This window comes from Crocuta crocuta, unplaced genomic scaffold, assembly GCF_008692635.1.
Source record: "Crocuta crocuta isolate KB4526 unplaced genomic scaffold, BGI_CrCroc_1.0 scaffold217, whole genome shotgun sequence".
Lineage (NCBI taxonomy): Eukaryota > Metazoa > Chordata > Mammalia > Carnivora > Hyaenidae > Crocuta > Crocuta crocuta.
The window spans coordinates 1,809,570-1,830,187 of record NW_027532208.1 but is presented as its reverse complement, the minus strand read 5'-3'; the positions used below and the strand labels follow the sequence as shown (position 1 = coordinate 1,830,187).

General features: G+C 50.1%; 1 protein-coding gene across 1 annotated transcript in view; it reads right to left on the bottom strand.

Moving 5' to 3' along the window:
- The window catches only part of HIP1 (huntingtin interacting protein 1), a 139,956-nt gene extending 122,023 nt beyond the window's left edge, over positions 1-17,933 (bottom strand). The window contains exon 1 of the mRNA XM_077777797.1: positions 17,796-17,933. Within this exon, the coding sequence (XP_077633923.1) occupies positions 17,796-17,915 (120 nt within the window). The 5' untranslated portion in view covers positions 17,916-17,933. The remainder of the gene's footprint in view (positions 1-17,795) is intronic.
- Between the last annotated feature and the right edge of the window lie 2,685 nt (positions 17,934-20,618).

Here is a 20,618-nt window from a genome sequence, read left to right as displayed (position 1 = left end):
TTGACGTTTTTGAAGAGCTGCTAGTCCGTTATTTTGTAGGACATCCCTCACTGGCTTTGTCTGATGATAAGATTGAGGTTGCATACTTTTGGCAGAAAACCACTTAGGCGATATGCCCAGTTCAGTGCATCTGTAAGGAGCCATTCATTTTCATACAATCGTTTCTTGGGTTTCTCTGGATACTCAGGGCAGCCCCATGAGACAGGGATTATTATCCCCATTATACAGTTGGGAATATTGAGACAAAGAAATTTAAGGCTTTTGCCCAAGGTCACTGGGGTGCTAGGCAGCGGAGACAGGATTTACACCCACTTCCGTCTTTGGGTCTTTCTAGTACTTGCCAAGCTGCCATTTCACTTCTTTACAATTTAAACTCATTCATATGACTTTGACTCATCATAAGAAATTGGACTTAAAAGGTTAATCTAATTATTACAAATGAGAGTCTAAAACCGATGACTCGTAACAGCTAACATTTACTAAGCGCCTACTATTTGCCTTGCACGATGCTTCATCTTTTATTCCTAAAGTATCTCATTCAAAATCTTGCCAAGACGCCAGGGAGTTGGTACTGCGGGGCCTGATCCCTCAGCCCAAACTCCTGGGGTCAGGTGTGTCTGGGGATTTAGAACTTCCGGGTTTGAGCAACACCCTCTGATCAAACATAGTAATATCTTTGCAGCGTACCTGTATGGCTTTCCATTCTAAGATGGGCACATAACAGTAGATGAACAGGCCCAGACAAGTGCAGGTCAGGTACCACCCTCTGAAATAAACCTGTAGGCATCCAGACCTTGGGGATCTCAGAACTGCGGACAAGGAATTGTGGGCCTGTACTATTATGCAAAGTCAAAGTCATTTGCAAATGAGGAAGCAGAGGCTGAACCAGTCATTACCCTGCCAGCCCCTCACTCCAAGGCCTCAGGCAGAATCGTAGCTGGGACTCTACCCCAGGCATTTAAGACTCTCTCCAATCATATGGGTTTTATTTCCCATTTCCCATGACAAAAGCCATTCTGAATACATTCAGCCGTCCCCTGAGCAGGGCGGGCATGAAGGAGATGACCTCAACCCTCACCAGCACCATCATCACTATGGCAGTTACTGTCCATCTAAGGCACTAGAGGAAACTTTTTCTCTTTGCATAAAAATATCACTGGTGTCATCAGATCAGTACAGTCCAATCAGCCCCACGTTCTGCTTCCAACGAGGCTACCAAAAAGGTCTGTGGGGTCCAGGTCTTTCCCTATGACATAAGGATACCTTTAAGTGCTTAGACTTTCCTTCATAAAAGGTCACGGCTAAATCATCTATGAGTTGATGCAGACTCCTTACAGCCCTCTACACACGTTTTGCCGGCTTTGTCTCTTGAATTAGGTGTGCCTTACTCCCCAGCTTGCACAGGGAGGCACCCCTTTGTTTGCCCTAAAATTACTTTCCAGTTCAGAGTTTGGGAAGAAAGTTCCAGACAGCAACAATCACCAGTTGACACCACCTTCGCGATTGCTGACTTCCCTCCAATCTCCTGCTCATTCGCCTTCTCTCTTGACCCAGGATGGGGAAACCAAGGCAACACCTACCATACTGGGCAAGTGGAGATTTGCATATTAAGGGAGAGCTGTGGATGAATCAGTGGTAAGCACACAGCATCCCAAGCAAGCGAACGAAGACAACTCATTACTCCGGGAATAACAAAAATTGGGGGCAGGAAAGGAAAAGATACCATGTACACTCAGCTGCTCCTGGCATTTCCAGGGTCATGATAAAGTTGACACTGAATAGAGTTAAAACTCTAGGGGCCCAGAGGAGGAAAAGTGTCCTGGGGGTGGGGGGGAGGGGCATGCATGCAAATGGAAGCTAGATCTTTATCTCCTAGCACTGAGGGGTCACGGATCACGGATCATGGCTATAATGAAAGCAGTTTCAAGAATTAGAAGTGGTTTGCTTCTGGGAAGCAGGAAATGGTTGGGGAGGAGCAAAGAGCTGGGCCAGGACACTCCTGGGTTGTGGTGACAAGCCTGAGTCGTGATCTGACCCTTCTAACTGTGCGCACGTGTACCTTTAACGGAAGTGAAATCACAACCAGTCAAGGGCAGAGCCATCACCCAAACCCCATGTTCTGCCCTCCTGTCTGTGTCTTCACTTTGGCCTTCGTCTCTCCAGACTAGACCCCTCCTCCTGCATGCCCTCTGTCATCACAGCTGTCATCTGGGCCAGCCCTGGGGCTCAGGACCAGAAACACAGGTTCCTCCAAGCATGCGGCCCACCCCATGTCCAGGGCAAAGGCGGGCTAGTGTGTCTGGGTCACAGTCCAGGCAATCGCCTGCTGAGATCTCCTGGTAACCCCTCCTGCGGTTCTGCGCCCACCCTTGGAAACAGCGCACCTGAAAATGCGGGATCTCCTCATCCAGATGACCCTCAAGTCAGGCGTCCTTGGGAAACAGGTCAACCAGGAAGCCAAGACCCATTTGTGTACTTAACCCACAACCATGAGCCTACCCTATACCCAGTAGCACACTAGCCCCCCAAATTTAGATGTTCTTAAGTACTAGTAAGAGAATCATAATATCAGCTAATACTTCTTTATTTTTTTTAAGTTTATTTATTTTGAAAGAGAGAGAGAGAAAGCATGAGCAGGGGAGTGGCAGAGGGAGAGAGGGAGACAGTCAGAATTCCAAGCAAGCTGTGCACGGTCAGCACAGAGCCTGATGAGGGACTCGAACTCCCGAACCGTGAGATCATAACCTGAGCTGAAGTCAGACGCCTAACCGACTGAGCCACCCAGGCACCCCACAATTGGTACATCTGAGTGTTCACTGCAGAGATGACAACGCACTGAGTATTTTCCTTGCATTAGGTCATTTCATCCTTTCAACCGCCTGTGAGATAGGTATGTTTATCAGCATAGATGCTCTTCACATGGCTCTCTACTTAACTGAGTCAGATCAACCTATGCCCACCAGCATCTCTGTAAAGCAGCCTGCCTGGAGCCCATGGCAGGTGACCCGTCTGGACCTAAAGTCCATGCTCTTAACCTTTACAGACTCTTGGGGCACAGCCTGGACCCAGACACCAGGCTGGGTTTGCCTCAAATCCGGGCAAGAATTTGCAGAATGGACCCCAGGTGAGTTAAAGTTTCTTTTCTAATCCTCACTTTCCTCTGGGAAACTGGACTGGAGGTCACAGCTCAGAAAACGCGAGGAACCAGGGAGGGAAGGGCAATGCACCAAGCAGGCTGGCGGAAGACAATATGGCACCATTCCGGACCCCCTGCGTGGCCTCTGAGTTAGTGTCAAAGAGTTTTTCTGGAAGATCATTTTTGTCATATGCTACAACCTCGGGCTAATGGACTAACCCTGGGAAGCCCAAGATCAGAAGATACTTCCGGAGTTTGGCAGTGCTCAGACTGTGCAGATGTACCTGGCGGTCCCACAGGAAGATGGTGCCTGGGCAGGAGTGGCCAACTGCAAAAGACTTCTCACTAGGAAATTTTCCTGTGTGAGGGACTTTGGAAGACTAGCTCTTGGTGGGTGGGGAGGCACCAGACCCTCTCTGACCAATGCAGAAGTTACCCATAGAAAGTAAGTGCAGCCAGGGCTCTCCAGGAGGAAGGAGACACCGAGAAGGAAACACAAACAGAAGTCAGGGTCCGAGGCTGAGGAATGGGACAGAAAAGCTGGAATAACAAGGGTCAGGTGTTGTCAAAAGACAGTCCGGTCTCACAGGGCTGCTGCTGCAGTAAATAACTGTGCTTTCACAGAAGCACCAAATCTCTAAACCTTTGGGCCAATCCCCCTCATTTCACAGACTGTGACTGGAGACCTATAGAAGGCAGGGACCATGACCCAGTGGGGGGTCCACAGCCTGATTCTTTTTTTTTTTTTGAGTTGATTTGAGAGAGAGAAGGTGAATGCAGGCAGAGACAGAGGGAGAGAGAGAGAATCCCAAGCAGGCTCCTCCTCACCATCAGCACAGATGCCTGACACACAGGGTTCCACCTCACAAGCTGTGAGATCATGACCTGAGCTGACATCAAGAGTTGGACACTTAACCAGCTGAGCCACCCAGGCGCCACCCACCCCCCCCCACTCTTTTATTTTTAAGCAATCGCCACACCCAACGTGGGTCTCGAACTTACAACCTGGAGATCAAGAATTCATGTTCTGCCAACTGAGCCAGCCAGGCACACTGAGGGTTCCCAATTCTTAATTCAGTGCTCAGGGAGCTCCTGGCTCCCCGGAGTACCCAGGCACACTGCAGACCACCCTGGTGAGCCCAAAGAAGGACCAGCAAACAGCTGGTGTTACTTAGTCCCACCTCTGATTCCTGATGGCAAGTCAGCTCCCTTTCGAGCCGAGGCACCATCATGATCCTAGAGGAAACAAAGGGATTTCCCACACCCGCCTTTTTTAATAGACAGCACAGGGCTGGATTAAAGGGGAAAAAAAAGTAAGGTTAAGTAAATTATATCTGTGACCCTCACACTTGGAATTGCACCAAAGGACTCCACGGCCCAGCAGGAAAGAATGTTTTGAACACGCTGCTGAATTGTTTTCCCAGGATAAGATTTCTGTGAAGAGGCACCAAGTGTGGAAATGCAATGTTTTATCTATGGCCACAATAAGCACGCATGAAATAACAAGTGTCCCTCAGGGTTTAAAAGGGCGGCCTGTCTGTGCTTTGAGGCCAGGGCTCCATGAGCTTAGCTGCCCCAGAGCGTGAGTTACCTGTTATCATCCGTATTAGCTTATCGCCGCCGTAACAAATTACCACCAATTTAGAAGCTTAAAACAACGCCTGTTTATCAGCTCACGGTTCCTCGGGTCAGAAGGCTAACTGGGCTTCACTGGGCTAACATCAAGGTGATGGCACAACTGCATTCCTTCCTGGAAAAAATTCAGGCTGCTCTCCCTATCTTAAGGTTCTTTTTTTTTTTTTTTTGGTCAGTGATTTTAATTTAATTTAATTTTTTATTTTTTTAAAAAATAGTTTATTGTCAAGTTGGTTTCCATAGAACACCCAGTGCTCATCCCTACAAGTGCCCTCCTCCATGCCCATCTCCCCCCTCCCCCCCACACCCATCAGTTCTCAGTTTGTTCTCAGCATTCAAGAGTCTCTCATGGTTTGCCTCTCTCCCCCTCCCTCACTATCTCCCCCCTATCTTAAGGTTCTTAATTACATCTGCAAAGACCCTTTTCGCCATGGAACAAAACATCCTCACAGGTGGATATGCTGGGAGAGGGGTGTATATTATGTTCCCTACCGCATCTGTCATCCCACCTGCGGTCCACACCCCGGGGAATATTGGTACCAGCTCTCGCGTGTGCACACCTCTTTCTGGAAAGCATCCCTCCCACTGAACTCTCTGCTCCTAAAAACACACTCTCCTCTCCCTACCACCATAGCCAAAACTACAGCTTCAGTCCAATGTGAAAGAGACCAAGTGCGTTCACTCCAGCATGGGGCCCCTGCCTTGGAATAGGATCTGGGCCCTGTTCCGTTTTCTGTTACAGCAACGGTCAAATACAATCAGGTCCTTGATACACATTATTAGTTCACTCAGCAAATATTTATTGGGGGCCTGCCGGGTCCTGAGCATTGCGCTTGGGGTGAGGGCTACAAAGAAGGCTAAGCTAGGAGCGCCTGGGTGGCTTAGTCGGTTAAGCATCCGACTTTCGCTTAGGTCATGATCTCGCGGTTTGTGGGTTCGAGCCCCGCGTCGGGCTCTGTGCTGACTGCCAGCTCAGAGCCTGGAGCCTGTTTCAGAGTCTGTGTCTCCCTCTCTCTCTGACCCTCCCCTGCTCACGCTGTCTCTCTCTCTCTCTCCTAGAAATAAATAAATAAATAAATAAATAAAAAGAAGGCTAAGCTACAGGGAATCTTACAGTCCAGCATGGGACAGTCATCCATGGGACAGTCATCCAGACCAACACGTCGACACAGAAGCGCACAGAAACACCATCAAGTAGATTTGCCCAGAAGAGTGGGGGGGAACTTCCCAGACAGGGACCGTCGGAGGTGGGACTTTAAGAATGAGGAATTTAGCAAGGGGAAAAAATGGGAGCAGCATTCTAGGCCAAAAAGAATGGCATTCCATCTAGAGACACACAGAGGCATGAAACGGTAGGCTGCCGGGACAGAGTGGGGCTGGGGGGTTAGGGGGGTGCGCAAAGTTGGGCTGTGCCATGCCTAGATGCTTGAGTTTCAGCTCAGAGTGACAAAGAGGCTTTTATAATGTGGAGTGATGGGGCACCTGGGTGGCTTACTCGGCTGAGCATCTGACTTTGGCTCAGGTCACTATCTCACAGTTTGTGAGTTTGAGCCCCGCGTCGGGCTCTCTGTTGTCAGCCTGTCGGCTCAGAGTCTGCTTTGGATCCTCTGTCCCCCCTCGTTCTGCCCCTCCCCAGCTTATGCTCTCCCCAAAATAAATCAGTATTTTAAAAAAATTAAAACATGGAGTGATACAAGCAGGTGTGCCTTTTATTTTTTATTTATTTTTTTAATGTTTTATTAATTTCTGAGGGAGAGAAACAGCGTGAGCAAGGGAGGGTCAGAGAGAGAGGGAGACACAGAATCTGAAACAGGCTCCAGGCTCTGAGCTAGCTGTCAGCACAGAGCCCAACGCGGGGCTCGAACCCACGAACCGTGAGATCATGACCTGAGCCGAAGTCGGACGCTTAACCGACTGAGCCACCCAGGCGCCCCCAGGTGTGCCTTTTAAAACAGAACTCTTTAAGACAGACAAAGGAAGGGTAGATCTCATAACGGGCGATGCCAGATGCCAGGAAGGCCAGTTGGGCCATGCCAGACATAGTTCAGGCTCGACGCAAAGGCGTGAGCTAAGGCAGAAGCAGTGGGTAGAAAAGCAGGAGCGATACGGAGAACAATCAAGGAATCAAGGAGACAGAACTGAACCCCACGCCTAGCCACAGGGGTGCAGAATGCAGGGAGGTCAAAGATGGCAGCGAGAATTTCAGCCTCAAGGGCCAGGGGTGGTTTATAAACTTGGACTGTCTAAAATGGAGAACAAAGAACAAATGAGGGAGTTTGTGGCAGGAGACAAAGTTTCGGTTTAGGTGTGTTGGGGTAGTTTTGTTTTTTATCAGCAGCAATGGGCTTAAGACTGTACAGGGAGGTCCCTTCCTGCAATAAGAATCTCAAGAAAACACAGGACCTCAAGTCACTTCCAAGCATGAGTCAGGGAGCCAACATTCAAGAGGAAGTCCCCGAGAACCACCCAAGTTACGTCAGAAAGCTGGTCTCTTCAGGGGCCCAGCTCTTGCTGGCTCCGGTCATGCTCCCGTGAACCCAGACTCAGGGTGTACTTCTTAGGGTTCACGGTTCAGAACCGGAACCAAAAATGGCTGACCCTCATCAGGGATTCGTTCAGAGTATTTTGTCCTTCATTCTACAAACCCTTATCAAGAGTCACTCAGGCCAGACCCAGACGCTGCGTCAGGAGCCTGAGGCTTCAAAGATGAATAAGGTACTAAGCATAGAGTCTTGGAACGCCAACTGGGTGCCAGGAGAGGTAGAGTCCTGGGCGGACCTGCTACTTCAAGGGAAGTTGTCCGGGGTCTTGCTCAGAGGCAAAGCCACACAGCTCATGCCTGTCAATCTCTTTCTGAAGGGTCATGGTAAATGGGAGGGGAGAATACAGCATCAGTCAAGAAATACCCAAGAAAAAAACAGAGAAAGCATTAGTTTCCAGCCCAATGGGGCAGAAGGGCCTCATGACAGGCAGTAACACACACACACACACACACACACACACACAAAACTGTCTAACACTAAGAACTGTCATTGGGGACTGGCCCCAGGGACCACGCAGCAGCAGGAGAGGGACCTCACAGAACCCCTCTTTGAAGGTCAGAGTTTCTGCCATGCTCCCTCGTGACATTCCCAAGCTCCCAGCTTCTCACACATTGCTCATCAAGCATGACTTGATCTACATCTTTGGAGTACGAGTCAAGCCTGAGGTCATGTGTTCCGCAAGTCCACCACCCAGCTCTTTTTTTTTTTTTTAATTATTTTTTTTTTTTTTTTTTTTTTTAACTAATTTTGTTGTTGTTTTTTTAAAGTTTATTTATTTACTTTGAGAGAGAATGAGCTGGGGAGGAGCAGAGAACGGGGGAGACAGAATGTGAAGCGGGCTCTTCTCTGACAGCAGAGAACCCAATGCGGGGCTTGAACTCACAAACTGTGAGATCATGACCTGAACCAAAATCGAATGATTAACCAACTGAGCCACCCAGGCGCCTCCCCACACCCAGATCTTTGATTTTATTCAAATGTGCTTCTTTTGAGCCTAAAACACAATTTCTTCTCTCATTCTGTCCTTTGAGAACTTTTCATCACGTGATTTATTTTGTATTTCACAAACCTCCCGAGCCTTAGCCAGTCTGTAATTCCCTCTGCTAGACACTGGGGTGACTCACTGAAAGATGAGGGAAGAACTGAGGGCCCGTCTGCTACTGAAGAAGGGCAGACACAAGACACAAATGAATGAAAGCCGAGGGCCACATGCTCAGTGTGGTCTAATGATAAGTCTCAACTTCACAACCACCTGTTACAGTGGTGCTTGGAACATGCCGCTTGGATATCCGTGAGTCACCAATCAAAAGCTGCATCAGAAGGGTTTTCACAGGGGATGGGGGCCTGGGTGGCTCAATCGGTTAAGCATCTGACTCATTTTCGGCTCAGGTCATGATCTTATGGTTCGTGGGATTGAGCTCTGCATTGGGCTCTGAACTAACAGCACAGCCTGCTTGGATTCTCTCTCTCTCTCTCTCTTTCTCTCTCTCTACCCCTTCCCTGCTCGTGCTCTGTCTCTCAAAATAATAACTAAACATTAAAAAAAGGGTTTTCACAGGGGAGGCTGTATTTGGGGGAGACTTCAAACAGTGGGTAGGCATGTAAGTGGTACATTCTTGGCCTCCTCAAAATGCTGTCTCTTGCGGCTCCTGGGTGGCTCAGTCGGTTAAGCGTCCGACTTCANTCTCTCTCTCTCTCTCCTAGAAAAAAAAAATTAAAAAAAATTTTTTTTTTAATTAAAAAAACAAAATGCTGTCTCTTACTCCATGGGAGGAGTTTTTTTTAACCTTTTGTATTTTGAAATATAAATAGAGAAAACTGCACAAAGTAAACTGTACAGTTTAATAAATTATCATAAACTACAACATAGGCCGATCAACAGATTGATGGCAGGAGTCAGACACTCTCCTTGTACATCTTCCCAATCACTAACCTCCCCTGCATCCAAGGACAATAATCATCTGGCCTTTTATGGCAGCACCCCCTTATTTCCTTACTGCTTTACCATCGAAGCAGCACGCTTAATACCAGTTTACCTTCAATGGTAAAGCAGTCGAGAAATGAACTTGAGTTCGCCTGTTTTGTGAACTTGAGACAAATGGTAGCATACAGAGGGTGTCCTTTTGGGTCTGCCTTTTTTTTCCATTCACCATCCTGTGTATAAGATTCATCCGTGTTGTGGGGCGCCTGGGTGGCTTAGTCGGTTAAGCGTCCGACTTTCGCTTAGGTCATGATCTCGCGGTTCGTGGGTTCGAGCCCCGCGTCGGGCTCTGTGCTGACTGCCAGCTCGGAGCCTGGAGCCTGTTTCAGAGTCTGTGTCTCCCTCTCTCTCTGACCCTCCCCTGCTCACGCTGTCTCTCTCTCTCCTAGAAATAAATAAAAAACATTAAAAAAAAAAAAAAGATTCATCCGTGTTGTCGAATGTAACTGCAGCTTCTTCATTCTCTGTGTTGTACAGTAGCCCAAAGAGAGACCACACCATGATTCAGTGATGCATCTATTGTTAGGGACTTTTGGATTATTTCCAGTCTGGAAATTACAAAAGGTGATTATGAATATGCTTCCCCCCATCTTTTGGTGCATGTGTGTGCATTGCTGTTGGGTATACAGCTAACCGGAAAAATGCTGACCTCTTGAGTCTGTACATCCTTAATTTTAGGATAACACCAGTGTGCTGCCCAATGCAGTTGCCCCAGCATGCAGACCCATCAGCAATGCATGAGCGTTTCCATTGCTCTACACCCTGGCATTTACTATTTCTTTCCTTTTTTTTTTTTTTTTTTCATTTTCATTTCAGCCATGCTGATGGGTACATAAGGGGTAGCTCATTGCAATTAAAAAAAATTTTTTTTCACATTTATTTATTTTTGAGAGACAGAGTGTAGGCAGGGGAGGGGCAGAGAGAGAGGGAGACACAGAATCCGAAGCAGGCTCTAGGCTCTGAGCTGTCAGCATAGCACCCGACACGGGGCTCAAACCCACGGAACTGTGAGATCATGACCTGAGCCAAAGTCTGACAGACTGAGCCACCCATGTACGCCCCTCATTGCAATTTTAATTTGCATTTTCTTGATTACCAATGAGGCTGCACATTTTCATATGTTTATAGGCCCTTTGTTCATTCTCTTTTGTGAAGTTCTTCCTGGCTATTTTTCATTTAGGCCAGTCCTTTGGTCTCTTTTATGTTTGTTTGTTTGTTTTATGCTTTCTAGATACAGGCCTTCTGATAGTTACGCGTGTTGCAAAAATCTTCTGGGAGGAATTTCAAAAGTCCTAATAAATCAATTAGAAAAGACTTAGAGAAAAAGAAATCTGTCATTTTTCTAAGTTACCAGCCTCAGACCAGGCTTCAGCTTTAAAGAGTGATCTAGAAAGAATACAATTTGACATAAGACCCACCAGGTTCAAGCCTCTGTGAGGCCACTTCCTGAGTGCTTTCGGGCAAATCGCTTAAGCTCTCTGAGCCTCAGTGACCACACTTGAGAAGGGACCACTATCTTTCGCATGGCTGTTCCATGGCAGAAGGGAGGTTATGTGCAAATAGGCTTCATAAACTGCATATCAGTTAAAATCAGAACTAATCGGTCACACCGGCTTCCTGAACGGCCCTGACCAGCTTCCCAAGAGCTGTCTTGTAGCGCTAACAGAGGCGACAGTAGCAACCTTTCAGATCCAGGAAAATCTCCGTCCTCCCTTCCGCTGTCCTCCCTTCCACTGTCCGAGCCAGAGGACACCTTCAATCCCGCCCCTCTGCCCACACTGTGTCAGACTGTACTGCCCACGAGCCAGGAACAGGACTCCTCCCTGCCTGCCTGGGCAAGAAAACAGGAAGCAGCCCCCACCCTGCCAGGAGGTGGGGCTGACAAGCTCCCCTTTTTAGGTGGGCATCTCTCCAGGCCATCAACCCTCTGGATGCTGGAGAAGCACTGGCTGCTGGCCCGCCGCCCCCCGCCCAGGGCTACTCCGCACTTTGTCCCCGGGTGGTAGAGTAAGTGGGCCAGTAGACGAGGGTGTAGAACAGTCCTCCTCGGTGCCTCGCTGACATGCCAGGCAAGGAGCCCTTTCAGTGCCCAAGTGGGACAGGGACTCCGCTGTCCTGGGGACTCCTCACCCCACTCTAAGGTTCCACACCATCCATTCACGTGCCCCAGTCCACACACAAGGGGGATGTGGAAACTTTTCAAGGGAGTAGCCGAGAGCTCCGATCAAGTGTGGGTCCTTCTTCTGTAGGGTGGAAACCCGCTTACAGTAATTTTATTAGCCCAAAGGGTCGAGAGCTGGAAATCTTGTCCGGCCTCCCCATTTAGAAAGGAGAAATTCAGTAGCAGAGCCAGATTTGCTCACTCCCCAGGGGCACTCTTGCATCGCTCCGCACTCATCAGTTGCCATCAGCCGCGTCCAGGTGCCTGGGACACACTAGGCCCGTTTCTCTCCCTTCCCCGTAACACCGTCCAGCTCAGAATGGCCCCACCCAAAGCAGAAAGAAACCCTGGGAAGTCCAAGCCCATGTTTTGGGAATGTTTATAAAGTGTTTTGAGCTTAACGGAAATCCAAATCATCGACCGTGACCCTTACTCCCAACTCCAGATGCTGCAGGCGCTCTCCTAAATAGGTAACCTGGGCGCACCGGCCTGGCACACATCGCAGCCACTTAGTAAGAGTTAATCATTGGAGAAATCAAAGGAGACAGAGAGAGAGTCTCCAAAATGTGCAAAGGGAAAGTGTTGTGCAAGCAGGGGCCTGCCTGTGGCACCCGGGCTCCCTGTAGATCCTCCGACTGTTTTACATCCACACATTAGGCAAACAGGCCTAGTGCCTGGCTCAGCACGGAGAGCCAGACCCTGCCCCCAGGAGCTTACGGTCTGGGAGAGAAGCCACGGTGTGAGCTGGGTGAATGGGGCTGACAGACGGTAGCTACGGGCCCCTGCTTGCTCGGATACCGAATCTGGCTGGAGGCAGACAGCAGCGGAGGTCTAGTGAAGGGAGATGCGGTGTAAGTTAAGGTCTAGAAAAGAGGCACCAGGGACCTTTAGGTGCCCTGCCAGGCAGGGGTGTCTCGGCAGCCAGCAAAGGTCCTTGAAAAAAGGGAGTTACAGAAGCCAGTGTCGGGGGAGGTGGCATCACGGACAGTAAGAGCAGTTTTATCAGTTTTATCAGAGGAGGGGAGCACAGAGGAAGCGGACAGAAGGTGAAAGAGAAGTGGGGTGAGGTTAGCACTTTGGTGACCCAACTGTTAGGGGGAGGGAGAGAGCCCAGGGGTCTAGGCTGTGACTCCGGGGTGACAATCAAGCACAATCGAGGGCCAGTTTTCCTGAGTTTGGGTCCCGGCTCTGACACTGACTTCAGAGCCGTGAGCTGGTTATTGACATGTCTAAGGCTTGACTTCCTCATCTGTAAAAGAGGGCTCACAGTTTGTAGATTCCTTCCAAAAACTGAGAGCAGGTGTGGGTCATAAAGGCTTTTAGCACGCGCGTGCAGTAAATGCTATAAATGTCAGCTATTCTCATTATTATCAATGGGAGGAACAGAACCACAAGTTCAAAGAAAGCTCTTAGCATCCTTCCTACCTTTCCCATACCAACTAAGGGAGCAAGCCGGGGACAGGAGGGGGACAGCACCTTTTATGTTAGAAACCATTCCTGCACAGCCTGGGTCAAGAAGCCCTGACTCACCGAATCCCTCTGCTCCAACCCCACAATTTTTTAGCAGGTGAATCAAAGCCAGAGCTAAAGATCATGAGCAGAATGACAGAAACATCCCCCTGACTTCTCGGACTTCTCGGTCATCAGATTGTGGAGCCCTGACTTCTCTGTTTATTTGCTGCATAACCTTGGACAAGTCACTTGGCCTCTCTGAGCCTGAGCTATTAAGTAGGATAATGGCTATAAACCACTCAGCATGTTTCTAGTCCCCACCAGGCCCTCAAGCAATATTTGTCTCTTCCTCCCCAGAACCCAAGTTTCCTGGCTCTTTCCAGCTCACGGTTGGTTGGGATCCTGTACTCTGCGCTGAGCTCCACCCAAGGGGATTGTGACCAAAACCTCTGTTCCCAGAGCCCCGACGCCTCTTCCGATCTTAGCAATCACCAACCATAGAGCAGAAGTGCTCAAATTTCAGGGTGCCCAGGGCTACCCAGGGCTCTGGCTGAAATGCAGGCTCACATTCAGTAGGTGATGCCGCTGCTGTAAGTCCTCCGTGTAGAAGAGCCCCACAGTGGCCGGTACACCCCTCTGCTGACTCATGAGCTCCTCCAGGCTGGTCTCTTTATCTTACCCATCTCTGTGTCCCCTCCATGCTCTCTGCTCACTAAACGGATGGTGAAAACATAAACAAACCATAGAGAAAACCATTTTCCGGCTAAGTAAATACAGACAGGGAATTTTGTCTCTGAGCGCCAGCCCTCCTGGTTCATTCCAGAATTGTCCTCCTTGGCCAACATGAGGACAGTGTGGGAGAAGGGGGCCTGGGACCTGGAGCCCTGGATCTGAATCCTGCTTTTCAGTCACCAGTGGGTGGTCCTGGGCAAGTTACCAAGCTCTCACCCATGAGATGAGAATGCTAATACCCAACCACAGTGTAGCCCTCAACGATGGCTAAAACGTGTTGTATAAACTGTAAAGTGCTGCAGGCAAGGTATCTTTTACGACAGCAACTTTTTTGAGGGCAGGAGTCACATTTCATTCCCTTAGAACCTGAAGGTTGCTCGCGATGGGCTGGGTGAGGGAGACAGCAGGGATCAGGTTGGAGATGGGGACTGCAGAGGTGGGTCTGGAGTCCCCACCCTGCCAGAAGGAAAGCAGAGAATTCACGGTCCTCACAGGCATGGGGAAGGGCTCCTCACTCAGAGTGTAGGAGACCAAGGACCAGGAGGGCACTCAGGGGCCATTAGGAAAAAGCACCAAGTAATTACAGATGCCCCCTGCTGCCCAGAGCTGAGTTTAGCCCCCAGGCAAGGGCTTCCTTGCTAGAGCTCACTAATCATTTTCTACCCTCACCCATAGCCAGCTCAGCACTAACACAGGAATCTGAGGACACAGGCGAGAGCAAGACACAATTGTGGGGCACCTGGGTGGCTCAGTTGGTTAAGTGTCCGACTCTTGATTTCAGCTCAGGTGAGGATCTCACGGTTCATGAGTTCGAGCCCCGAGTTGGGGCTCTGTTGGCACACAGCTTGCTTGGGATTCTTTCTCTCTCCCTCCCCAGCTTGTGTGCTCTGTCTCTCAAAATAAATAAATAAACTTAAAAAAAAAAAAAAGACACAGTGTTGCCCTCATGAAGCTCCTAGTTTACTGAAGGCAGCATAGAGAAAGAGTGACAGGACAGAGTAATAGATGCTATGGACTGAGAGGTGGGAGTGGCCAATTCTGCTCCTCAGCCATTTAGCCTCATCTGCACTCATCTCCAGATGTTTCCTTTGCCATTCCCCATTTCTAGAATGCCCACCTCCCCTCCTCTCCCCCCCAGCAAGTGCTATCTCATGCTGAATGGTGGTTAGGTCCTGGTGAGGGCTCCCACCAGGAGCCCAAGCCCACGCCAGCTTGTACTTTCCGCATGTGCTCTCGGTAATTATCACATTACCTAGGAACACGTCTGCCCCCCTAGTGAAGAGCTAATCACAGCCTGCACCATTACTTACATTTGTGCTTCCCTAGGTCTCCACAGATTACAGCAAGAATCGCTGAAAGTCTGTCCCAAAGTTTACAACAATGCCTTGCCGCCTATTACTTAAGGCAATCCCCACAATAAACCTGTAAGGTAAGCATCACCTTTATTTTATAATAAGGAAACCTTAGAAAGGTTTGCCCGGGGACATATAGCCTATCCAAGTGCCTGGCTATAAAACTCAAACCTCTTACAGCTCCAATGCCACTGTTCTACTCAGAGGCACTGGGTGCGACTGTTGCCTCAGAGGCAACACTACAGTGGTTAAAGGTTGGGACCACTTCCAGCTGTGTGACCTTGGGCAGGTGACTTAAACTCTCTGTGCTTCACTTTCCTCATGGAAAATGGGGCTGATACCCACCTCATGGATCCTTGTTGAGATTAAAGAAGGAAATACAACAAAGTGCTTAGAACGGTGCCAAACACAGTAATTAGCCTCAATTATCACTACACCTTGGCCGATTCTCATGGTCTCTCAACTCATTAAAATTTTTTCCTAGCTCATTTTTATATCTCATAATACACTGGATACAGTCGAAGTCATTAAACAGAATGAGCTTTTGCAGATTGACTAATGCCAAGTTTTAGGACTGTTCTCTTTTCTTCGCTCTCCTACACCTCTCCTCTCTTTTCCTGCTCCAGCCTACCTCCTCACTCTCACCCCCCCACCCCCAAAACAAGGCACTCAGTTAGATGCGGCCAATCACAAGGGTTCCACATGTAAAATACCTGCAAACCTTGGCCCAGAGTCTCCTTTGTTGGGCCATCCCTGGACAGCAAGGGCACATGCCAGTTCTGGGTGGAAAGAAGCTTTCACAAACCTAATTTCCATCACTATAATGGGTCAAAGTTTTACGTGTCTTCCTCTAGTGCTCCAGTTTTTACTGATCTGAGACTCCAGACGGAATGGATTATCATAAAATAACATCTATTTATGGGGCGCCTGGGTGGCTCAGTCGGTTAAGCATCCGACTTCGGCTCAGGTCATGATTTCACAGTTAGTGGGATCGAGCCCCGCGTCGGGTTCGAGCCCCGCGTCGGGTTCGAGCCCAGCATCGGGCTCTGTGCTGACGGCTAGCTCAGAGCCTGGAGCCTGCTTCAGATTCTGTGTCTCCCTCTCTCTCTGACCCTCCCCTGCTCACGCTGTCTCTCTCAGAAATAAATAAAAAAACATTAAAAAAAACCACATCTATTTCTTTTCCTTTTCCATTAAAAAAAAGACNGACCCTCCCCTGCTCACGCTGTCTCTCTCAGAAATAAATAAAAAAACATTAAAAAAAAAAAACACATCTATTTCTTTTCCTTTTCCATTAAAAAAAAGACTATTCACACTGCTTCCTGGAGCAAGAAGCCTCAGGACCAGACAGCTGGCTGAGGCAGTAAGACCCACGGTGGACAAGCAGGTGGAAAGATTCTTTCTTTCCAGGGGCCCAGTCCACAGAGTCAGAGGGGAAGCCTCAAACCCAGCTGGTCCTTGGGAGGCAGCAGTGAACAGCCATCTCTCTCATTGTGCCTGGGCTAGGATGACCCAGGGAGGGGACACTCCCTACTTTACATCCCCCAGACACACCTGCAACGGGCCAGAGGCCACTGGAAAGAGAAAAGGATGAAGTTCCCAGGGGTGAAAAGCTTTCTTCTTTGCAAGATTCCATACACAGAATACACAGCCAGGTCCTCGGAATCTTTTCTATCTAAAACCCCAAAGCCCTTCCTTCACATTGTACTGTGCTTGGGGGAGGGGGTGGAGGCAGGGGTGGGGGCACCGCAGAGCACTGCAGGGGAACCGGCCTCTGGCAGTGGGGGCCCAGCTGGATCTTCAAAGGTTCCACCCTGAGCGCAAGAGTGAAGCACGAATCTGCCCATACAACTTTGGCACCGGGATGAAAAGAAGTGCTGTGCCCTTTGAAATGGATTTTGCATACAAACGAGTTGATGAACACCAGAAACATGTCCGCTTTATTCAGTCAAATCAATATACCAGGCATTCAAACTCTGAGGTAAAAATGGATTGTGGCTTTTTGTTGATGGCACTGGGGAATTTTGGCCCCCGGCCCTGCTCAGGCTGGACAAATAGGGCAGTCTGCCTATTCGCTGTCAAGCACATCTTGGGGGATGAAACCAAAACCCCAAGTCAGGGCTCTGGGCATCACTGGGCAGCTCATCTTGACCAGCAGCGGGCTGTCCAGCCAAAGGCCGGCCCCTGGCCCCTGGCCGGCCCTCTCCTCCAGCCCCCATTTTCCAAACTCGGCCACACGTCGCATTTCCTACATTCCTTCTCGCCGCCCAGACCCCTGCAGCCCGGCCCTCGGAGGCCGACAGCTGGGGGTGGCGTGAGCCAAGCAAGAGGCACTAGGAAGGGGGTGCTAGGAGTGGGGGGGAATGTCAGTGCAACCCAGAAGCGATCGAGAGGGGAGGAAAGGGCTCCCCGCTTCACATCCCCGTCCAGCGCTCCGCTCTCCGCCGCCACACTAGAGTGGCCCCCCAATGCGCTTCCCCTGCCTAGGGGGCACCCCTTCCATTCGGCCGCCCTTCATTTCCTTCAGTTCTCACCGTCCCTGTGACCCCTTGCCCTGCATCGCCGCACGGATCATGTCAGCTCTTCGGAGCCTCCCTGCCCTTCTCCTCGGGCCAGCTGGGATGCCCCTGGTCCCCGACCTCCCCGGGGTCTCCTCGACCTGAGCACCCAGATGCTCCCTCTCGCGGTCCCCTTGCCCGGTCCTCCCTGGGCCTGAAGACCTCTGCTCCCTTCAAAGCCCCTCCCGAGCACTGCGTCTCTCGGGATGCCCCAGCCACGCATGCCCCGGGGTCCCCGGGCTCACCTGAGTCCGCTCGAAGCTCTCCCTTTCGGCCGCCTCGATTCCCGCGCCCACCCCGCGCCTGCTCAGCACCTTGGGCAGCGGGTTGGGCACCTGCTTCATGGAGCTGGCCATCCGGTCCATGTCGCCGCGCGGAGCCGAGTCAGGGGCCCTCGGCCGCCCCGGGCTCCCCAGGGCGCCGCCNGCGGCGGGCGCTGCCAGGTTCCCGGCGTGGTGGGCGGGGGGGAGCGCAGGGCCTCCCGCAGGGAATCCGGGCCGCCTGGGAATAGCCTTGTTTACACCGCTCGGGCCGGACGGGAGAGCGCGGGATGGACAGGCTCTGCGGCCGCAGCCCGGGGAAGCTCTGCCCCAGGCCAGGTCCCCGCTGTAAGGGCCAGCGTTGGCCAGACCTGGCGGCCGGGGTGGCGGCCCCCACCCAGCCCCCTCTGCTTCCTCCCGCGTCCTGACCCTGCTCTGCAGCCCTGCCCATCCCCTTTGTAAGGATCGCCGACCCGAGGGCGCCGGGTGGGTCAGCGGGAACGCTCTGACACCTATCCGAACCCCTCCGGGTCTGGAACCGGCAAGAATGTATTCGTTGGTAGAAACCCTTGCTTCTGTTGGTGTCGGTGCGCGGCTCTGGGCCACCCCTCCCGTCCTGCGCCGGTGTCAGCCGAGGTACCGACAGTCAGAGGGAAGTGTGATCGTTAGCGGAGGTGCCCAAGAAAGTTAGAAGTTTCCCGTTAAATGCTAATGTTGATGTTTTAAAGACAAATGTTTTAAAACTGAAGGTGAAGAAAGGTATTCTTTTTTTTTTTTAACTAAGAGCTTTTGATAAAAATTCACACATTCAACAAAGAAGCGAATGAGGGGGTGGGCCTTTGCAGGCACTAGGGAACCACTGAAGGCTTTTGCTCAGATCTGTGCCTTTAGGGGCTGGAATTGTGTGGACCAGATTATGGGGGCGAGGAGGAAGGGAGGGAGGGAATCAACAGGGAGACCCTAGCGGTAGGTGGGAGACACTGAGGGCCTGCAAAGGAATGAGGAATGTCCTGTGGGAGGTTACAGGAATATGCTTGGATGCAGGGAGTGGGGAGAGGGAGGAGGCAGTGGTGGGGCCCGAATTTCTATAGAGGAGGGATTTCAGGGTGGCTGTGAGATGCAGGGGTAGTGGCCTTGACGCTACATTCCCATAACTAACACACTGGTTTCACCTTTTGGGGGGGGAGTGGCTCCCTTTGGGTTTCTTTGACGAAGAAGTGAGCTGCCTAGTTTTCAAGGCTTTGTGTCTGGGAAAGTGGAGGTGACATCAAATGCACAGTCTGGGCGCTGGCTAAAGAGGAGAGGACTTCAGTTCTGGGCAGAGCAATGTCAGCACAGACTTGGCCAAAGGGCAGGTGACGGGTGGAAACAGAGGAGCCCCGGGAGGAAGAATCAGAGAAACAAAAGGGGAGCCAAGGCCCAGGTGGGAGGTCCCCAGGGTAATGGCAATCTGTGGACTCGGGACATAAAGCCAGGAGATGAGGGTTGTGTTTGGGGGCTGTGAAGGTGTCTGGTTCAGTACTGCCTCTGCCCCTCCTTCCAGATGCAGAGCAGATCAGAGAAGATTCAAGGCTGGATCTGGCCCACCACAGGGGCTCCTAGGAATATGCCTACCAGGAAAACACACAAGATTGACAGTTAATGTAACCTCTGTGTGCCCATTCTTACCCTACACCCGCCTCACACTCTGGATCCAGCCAGAGTGATTTATGACCCTTTGCCCAGAGTTTACGGCTTCGATAAACAGGGCCCTTTAAACGAGGATTAAGGGCTCAACCTACTTCTTATTAGGATAAACCAGAGTAGGAATCAGGAATTTGTGGTTTGGAGGCACCCTGTGGAGAAAGACTCTGCAGAGTTAACCTTCCTCTGAAGCTCAGAGTGAGTTAAAAATAAGGATTTCCCTTTGCCCTCCCCCAGGGCGAACAGCATGACCCTGCTGGTTTCCTTCAGGTCTTACTGTCTCTCCCCAAAATATGGGAACCATTTGTACGGTAGTCTCCCCCACACCCTCACCCACATTTTCGCTTTCTGTGGTCTCAGTTCCCACGATCCAAAATATTAAACGGAAAGTTCCAGAAATAAACAATTTGTAAGACTTAAATTGCACACCGTTCTGATGTGATGGAATCTTGCGTGTCCCACTCCATCTTGTCCAGGATGTGATTCATCGTTTTGTCCAGCGAATCCATGCTGTATTCGGTACCCGCCTATTAGTCACTGTGTCACAGTGCTTGTGTTCAGATAACCCTTATTTTACTTAACAATGGCCCGAGAGCACAAGAGCAGTGATGCTGGCAATTCGGATATGCCAAAGAGTAGCTGTAAAGGTGGAAGTTCTCTTATGAATAAGGAAAGAAAAAACTTGTATGCTGAAATTGCTAAGATCTACAGTACGAACGCATGGTGTATGTATCCATGAAACTGAAGAAGGAAAAAATTCTAGTGCTAGTTTGACTGTTGTTAATCTGTTACTGTGCCTAATTTATAAACTAAACTTTATCACAGACATGTATGTATAGGAAAAACATAGTATCTTTAAAAAATTTTTATTTAAAAAGATAGATTAAATTTCTTATATTTAGTGGCACCTGGGTGGCTTAGTCGCTTAAGCGTCTGACTTCAGCTCAGGTCATGATCTCATGGTTCACAAGTTTGAGCCCTGCATGGAGCTCTGTGCTGAAAGCTCAGAGCCTAGAGCCTGCTTTGGATTCTATGTCTCCCTCTCTCTTCCCTGCTCACACTCTTGTCTCTGTCTCTCTCTCAAATAAAAATAAATGTTTAAAAAAAATTTTTTTAATAAATTAA